The sequence below is a fragment of the Mandrillus leucophaeus genome, unplaced genomic scaffold (genome assembly GCF_000951045.1).
Source record: "Mandrillus leucophaeus isolate KB7577 unplaced genomic scaffold, Mleu.le_1.0 Scaffold352, whole genome shotgun sequence".
In the NCBI taxonomy this organism is placed as follows: Eukaryota; Metazoa; Chordata; class Mammalia; order Primates; family Cercopithecidae; genus Mandrillus; species Mandrillus leucophaeus.
In genome coordinates, this window is record NW_012103721.1 from 317,670 (window position 1) to 325,003 (window position 7,334).

At 52.5% G+C, this 7,334-nt stretch overlaps 1 protein-coding gene across 1 annotated transcript in view; it reads right to left on the reverse strand.

Annotated features, from left to right (window-relative positions):
• Positions 1-7,110, reverse strand: part of LOC105546272 (ATP-dependent 6-phosphofructokinase, platelet type-like) — a 16,937-nt gene extending 9,827 nt beyond the window's left edge. Inside the window, exon 1 of the mRNA XM_011989406.1 lies at positions 6,964-7,110. Coding sequence (XP_011844796.1) covers positions 6,964-7,110 — 147 coding nt within the window. The remainder of the gene's footprint in view (positions 1-6,963) is intronic.
• Positions 7,111-7,334: the final 224 nt, after the last annotated feature.

A 7,334-nucleotide genomic window follows, 5' to 3' on the forward strand; every position in this document is an offset into this window, starting at 1 on the left:
CTGAATTAGCTTCTAAAAATAGCAAGTCACTCTGGCCATGCCTCAGGCAGTTAGTTGAAGTAGCACTGACAAGGAGGCGGCCAATCCCAAGCGTGGCCCTGCGTGGACAGCAGTTGTGAGTGGTACTCGTCAGGCAGAGCCTGTGACCTCAGCCATTCTTGCCTCACAATGGGATGTGCCCAGCAGACACAACCCCCTGTAAGGGCACACACACGATCCTGCTAGGAAATTCCCCAAGGAGTCCCATGGGAGCAGGAGCCCCAGGCTACAGTTCAAACATCACCAGCACTTTGCTCCATTGGTGTTAAGAAACATAAATTGGTGGTGAAAGATAAGGTGGCGTTTGCTACAGTGTTAAGATAGAAAAAAGGCACTGACTTCTCTGTGAGAACCACCTTGCTCTGTGAATCTGCAGGGAGGCCAGTTTTCCCATGACTGGTATCCCTCATGGCAGCCGAGCCTCTGCTGAAGTCGGTGGCCAGAAGGAGCAGGGGATGGGGCTCCCATCCCTGCTACAGCAAGGGACCTGCAGCAAAGCATAGCCGCTGGCCGGGGTAGTGCTGCGCTGAGTGCGGGGTGCGAGGGTGGAAGCATGTGTGGACATCTACAAGGTGCTAAAGGAGAGTGAAGCCAGCGATGGCTGGACCCTAATGGCATTCAGTGAACATAGGTCAAGCGCGGGGGCCCAAGGAAGTCCAGGGAACGAGCCAGGGCCAGCCTCTGCCAGGCCAGCACAGCACCAGGGAACGCAACAGGGAGAAGCCCAGGAGAGAGATGGCCCTCAACTCGAGTGGGAGGCACAGGAGGCTGCAGTCGACCTCACGACCCCTCCACTCCCTTCCCCGCACTGGAACTCAGTTCTGAAGGAAGAACCCAGAACACAACTACTGTTTTCCTAGGTTCTGTGCCAAGCTGAACTAAGGAGTCTCCAACAGGGCTGGGAGTTTTCACCGCAAACTCCGGAGCTGGTTCGGACGTGAACATCGAAGCTAAAGGCCAGCGGCTGCTCTCCAGGAGACACCCAGCGGCCAATCCACTGACATGACCCCACGTGCCAAGGTGGCCACAGTCCCGTATGCAGCCGAGTGAGGACCCTTCTCTGCAGCAAAGGCCTGTGGAACTCCCACAGGTCCTCATGTCCAGCTCATGACCATAGAGGCTGGTCAGCTTATCAGGGACCTGAGGGGCCACCTTGCAGGTGTCAGCACCTCGCCCATAACCAGCAGAATCCACTCCTCCCAAAGCACATGTTGGTGAAACTGCCTGCCCAGGAGGGCATGATCTCGGCTCTCTAAAGAACCTCTCATCTCAACAGGAAGGCTGTGGTTCCAGGCAGCGGCCCCCAGTGGTCACAGCTCTGTCCCATATCTCGTACGTACCAGGCACTCAAACCCCTTCCTGCAGGCTCCCACAGCTGGCCCTGCAGCCTCGCTACTCAACGCAGGCAGGAGAGGCCGGTCCAGAGAAATGGTGCTCAAAACTCCCCTAGTCTAGGTGGGATAGAAACACGACTCCAAGGACTGGATATATCATCTCACTTTTAATCAATAAAGACAGATTCTCCCTAAGGCAGAGAAGCTAAAAAATTTACCCTGTTCTGGCCAGTGTGACCGACAGAAAGCCAAGCTACCAAAGGGTGGGGGGGAAACAGTAATAATAAATCTGGCTCATTCTTAGCACAGAAGAAACAAATTGCTAAAATAAATGAAAGAAAGCAATGGGAGGAAACGGGGTTCTTTTACCTGGACAACAGCAGTCAGGCCAGTGTTGGTGCCCAGGCTTATTTCTGTGCCCGGGACATTGTTGTTAATCCTGGCCGGCACCACACACAGGGGGATGCAAAGCTCCCAGTGGCGGCCTTGCACCTCGGCCATGCCAAGAGGTTAGCGGGGGTGCTGGGTGCTCACCTGCTGGCCCCAGGGCCTCCGCTGAGGTCCAGGAAGGGACAGGAGGAACCTGAGTCATCAGGGGACCAAGGGGAGCTCTGGAGGCCATGTGGGAGCAGGACAGGCCTCAGCGACACAGGGGGCTGCCTGGGCACAGCCCAGGTCCTCGTGAAAGGGGAGGCCTGCAGGCAGCACAGCAGGGTGGGTGTGAGGCCGGCAGCAGAGCAGCTTGCAGGTAGCGGCGAGTTAGTCACAAGCGGGACAGCTCAGCTCTCGGCATCTCATCGTGGGTAAGGGAGGCCAGGGCGGTCAGGACGTTTAAAGGCAAAGCCAGTCCTGTAGCTTTCTGTAGGCAGGCCACGATCAGTGGGATGGGGCACACAGCTGTAAGGACCACACTAAGTGACCGCCTTCATCGTGCAGAGGCAGCCTCCACGCGCAGGCAGGGAAGGAGGCGGGCAGCTGGATTACCAGTGGGCCACACTCAGCCCCACGCCACATCTCTGCTCTCCGGCGGGAAGTCACACACAAAGCCACACAGGCGAGAAAGAACCTGAGTTGCTGCTCTGGGGTTCCACTGGGAAATGGGCTCTGGTGTCAGAAAGGGGAGCGGTTCTTGAGCCCGTGTGCACCGGGCTTTTTCAGGCTTCACCTCAGGGTGTTAACCAAGATAACAGCAGGACAGGTCCACATGCCCACTGTTCCCAGCTCCAAGTGGCCCCACACAGCAAGGTGTTTTTGTCATCCACTTGGTGGCAAAACCAACTGTTTATGGATTTGGACTTGTCCCTCTTACTGTGAATATCCCCACATCTGCTGCAGAAATGCTACTGTTGGGATGCAAGGCAGGTCCCACATCTCCCCGGGAGAGTTGGACAGTGAGCGACCCAGGCTCTGCAGCCCTGGTGCAACCCAAAGCATCCCAAGGCCAGGAGCCCGTGTGGGCCGAGGGCTTCAGACAGTGGGTGCAGATCCGTGGCAGGTGAGTTCACAGCATGGTGGGTAGCAGGGTAAGGTGGGTGGGTCAGTGCTGAGTGACCATGAGGTGAGCTGTGAGCAGGGGCCCCCGTGCCCCCATGGCATGGCCTCCACGTCCACCCAGACCCAGCACATGCCCAGCTCTTGGGCTGCTCTGTACAGGCTCTGCCTTGCAGGCTCTGGCCATGGCAGTTTTTGCAGGACTTCAATCCAAGTGCCAGCCTGCTTCCCAGCCAGAAACACTCATCTGGGGATATTGGCTGGCCTGGTGCCCAGGATGTGGCCCTGTCAGCACCACCACGTGGGGGGCTCCTTATGCTCTTCAGACAGGTGATGTCACTCCTTTATTGTGGAATACCCTAGCCCAGGAGTAACCAAGACTGGCTGCGGGAAGCTGGCTGCTTCTCCAAGAAGCCCTCACTGGAAGTCAGAGGGTGTGGGTGACCTGGGGCCAAGGAGGGGCCTGAGGCACACAAGAGGGCAGGTGGGGGTGTCTCGGCTCCTTAACTCCGCCTTGAAATCTGTGAGAATGGCCATATTGCTGCAAATCCTCTCTCCCCTCTTCCCTGTCGCTCCTCTTTTCCTTCCTTCAGTCTCCAAAAAAGGGGAGGGAAGACTTCAAGATGGGGAGAGACTCTGCCCAGAAAAGCATAAAGCTCTCAAGACCAAACACAGCCGGGCCCCTGGGTCCGTAGTGGGGCCACTATAACAAGGAATTACTCACAAGACTGTAGTCACCGCCACCTTCGCGAAACCTGACAGCAGCGTGGCACCCACCTACTGTGTTTCTGATGTGACCTGATCAAGCTTACAGGACAGAATAATGCACCAGCCAGCACTAAGGAATTAAAGGAGTCCAACCGAAACTCCCTGCAGCCATATCCTGAGAATGTGTAACACCTGCTCTGAGGTATTTCATTCCTTCTGTTCTGCCAGAAAGACCCACTCACCAGAGCCGCATAGATTCTGAGGGGCTGTGGCGTCAGCTAAGCGTCAATGCTGGCAAGAAGGAAATCACGAGGATGACGACTTCATCACATCAGATCTGCCCAGGGCTTCTGAAGCACAACATGGCCACGTCCTGAGCCAGACTTCTGCTATGGAGCCCGCCCTGTGCTTAGAGGGACTTTCCGCAGCATCCCTTGTCTCCAGCCCCAGATGCTGGGAGCATCCCTTCTCCCAGTTCTAACCAGAAACCTCCCTGGATGGCTCAAACATCCCCTGGGGCACAATCACCCCAATAAGAATCACCAAATTTACTGAACAACTGGAGCCATCCACAGACCCCGAACATAAATGCTGCCCAGGGCCAGGCCATGAGTCACGGGTCACAGAGGGTGTTGGCCGGACAGGAAAGAGACGCTCACTCCCACACATCCTCAGGCTCCAACGGCTTCAGGACAGTGGCTGGAGCGACCCGGAGCCATCCACATCAAGTCGCCTCACGCCCTCATTTCCTGAGTTCGCCACCAGCTCCTGTGTTCTACAGCCAGGCGAGCCCAGTTCAGACCCAAATCCAAACCTTCTCAGGATTCACCCTGTCTGGCCATCAGTAAACAGGGCTCTGGAGAAAACAGCTGCCATGTTCACATCTCGGTCCCTCTCCCTTCAGGGGTGCAGAGAGGGACCCTCAGCGGCTTTCTCGTCCCTGCCCCAGCTCCCGAGCAGCTGCAGCATTCGCCAGGGTGACCTCAATCAGCCGACGTCACTCACCCATCACGAGACTAGAACCACAGCACTCCCAAGACAGCCTCATTCCTCGGAGCTCAGGATCAGAAGCGCAATGAGGACACACACATACACTTACCAAGGTGGCTGTGCCTGGCCAACGGGAGGCTCAACTAACTACACACTCCAGTTCTTTCTCTATTCTAATCAGTTAACTTAAGGCCCAGCGTGGTGGCTCATCCCTATAACCCCTGTGGCTTTGAGAGGCCAAGACGGGGGGACTGCTTGAGCCCAGAAGTTTGAGACCAGCCTGGGCAACACAGGGAGACTTCGTCTCTGTAGAAATACAAAAAATTAGCCACGCACGGTGGCAAGCACATGTAGTCCCAGCTACTCAGGAGGCTGAGGTGGGAGGATCGCCTAAGCCTGGGAGGTCGAGGCTGCAGTCAATCGTGATTGCACCACTGCACTCCAGCCCGGGAAACAGAGGCCCTGTCAAAAAAAAATAAAAAAAGAAAAAAAAAGAAAAGAAAATGAAATTGTTTAACCTAGCTTTGAGAAACTGGAATGAATGAAAAACTGAATTTAAAACAATCGCATAATAAATCACACAGTCCCTCCAAAGGAAGTCAAAGCGGGTGGAACTGATCATTTGCGGGGTGTTTGCCTCACGTACTTTGGTTTTCAAATTTTGACCCTGCACATTTGTTACATATTTACAATCTGAAAAAAAAAAAAAAGTTATTTATAGCGGAGGACCCTGGAATTAAAGAGAGATTTTCTTCATGCCCGAAAGTGTATATCACATACCACAAGGATCTATGCTTTGTGTGGAAACTTGAAAATAAAAAAAGTCACAGGGAGATCAACACCAGCTTTGTCCCACATCTTCAGATGCTCATCTACCTGCAGTGACTGCTCTCAAATTCTCCACTCATTCCCTCTGGGTAAGTTCCAATTAGGTAACTATTAGGGAAAAAAGAAGCTTCAATCCCTCCCATTGCACACCCAACTTTCACAGACCCAAAAATCCAGCTAAAGCAGGTGAAAGAGCAGTCAAAGCCATGCTGAAATCCTCTCTGTGAAACACACTCATGTTCACATTCCCAGCACGAAGGTAAGCCCAGAGCCGGGCCAGCCCTGCAGCAGCAAAGCCGTGACGCCCATCACCAGCAGAGCAGAAGCAACATCTAGGTCAGAGATTAGTGACTGCCAAAAATAAGGTGAAAGTTGCCCCCAAAGCCAGTGAACACGGGAAAACCTGGACAGGTTTCCTTCACAAAGGAAGTGAAGAAAGTTTAAGATGCTCAGAAAACCAAGAAATGAGTGCTAAGCATTACTTGCCATATGAGCTGTATGTTAAAAGCTTGTTTTTTTATTTACCAGCGCTAGAAATAAGTTTCGTGCCAAGGGTTTACAAAAAACAAAAACAAAACAGAAAACTTTGAAAAATATTCGTGAGAACTAAGTCGGACAAGAAAAATTAAAACTTGAGAATTAGTGAAAAATTTTAGACATCAAATTTTTTAAAAATGAAATACTTCCTGCATTAGATACGGATCTTCAGACTCCCACGTGAATCACCAAGTGTGACACACAAACGTGGGGTAGGCGTATATTTCTTTTAGCCGGAAATGGCGGCACGTGCCTGCGGTCCCAGGTACTCAAGAGGCTGAGGTGGGAGGATCACCTGAGCCCAGGAGGTCGAGGCTGCAGTGAGCCGAGATCACACCACTGCACTCAAGCCTGGGTGACAGAGTAAGACCTTGTCTCACAAAGAAAAGTAAAACAAAGAAAACAAAGCAAAACAAAACAAAGAACAGAAGAATATATTTCTATGTTTTATTATTGTCTTTTGGCAAAAAAATTAGCCCCAATATTGCCTTAGATGTAATTTAACATCCCCACTTTACAAAGGGGAAAATGAGGTCAACAGCCAAGACCAAAGAGAAAACAAATGCAATGGTGCATTCAGGACAATGACTACAATTACAAAAATATTCAGTTCAATTTCTACCCTCAGCATCAAGGCAGGGGTTCATCATAATGGATATTGGAGGCTCAAGGAAAATTTAGGCTCAGCATTAATAATAATTTTTTAAAAGCAAATTTTAACGCTGGTGCAATCACAGGAGACTGCGGCCCAGCCCTCCTCAGCGCTGTAGGTACTCACGGGCACTCCCGGGGTCTTGGCAACACTACGTCCCCGCTGGTGGCCACACAGAAGAGGCGGTAAAACTTTTTGGGAGTGAGATAAAAAATGTTCAGAGTCTAAAAGCCTACTTTTCGGGGGGGGGGGGCGGCAAAATAACGAGAAGCTCTCATTCAGGATATTTGTAAAAGGCTGTTTCTAGCGCTCGGTAGACAAAAAGGGCGGGGGCCCACAGGTTAGTCAGCCAGCGCCCACCTGGCGGGGTGCACACGGACTTACGTCGGTGATAGTGTTCAGGGCTGTGTCTGCCCCGATGCTGAAATAGGAACCCGGCACATTGTTGGACACAGTAGCGGGAACCATGATCATGGGCACACAGAACTCCTCGTGCTTCTCCCGGGCAGCTGACAGCTCCAGGAGTCCCATCTAAATTGATCCAGTATCTGCACGCTGGCTGCTCAGAGGCCGTGGTGTGGAACGGCCAGGACATCGCTTAGTCATAGGGGGCACAAGCACGTCACTTGCCACTCCTGTCTATTTCATCAAACCCTATTTTCTCCTGAATATTGACCATAGCAAAGTCATTAGCCTTCGAGATACATTTGAAACATCAACTTGCTTTGTTCAAGAGGTTTAAGACACACGTAAGT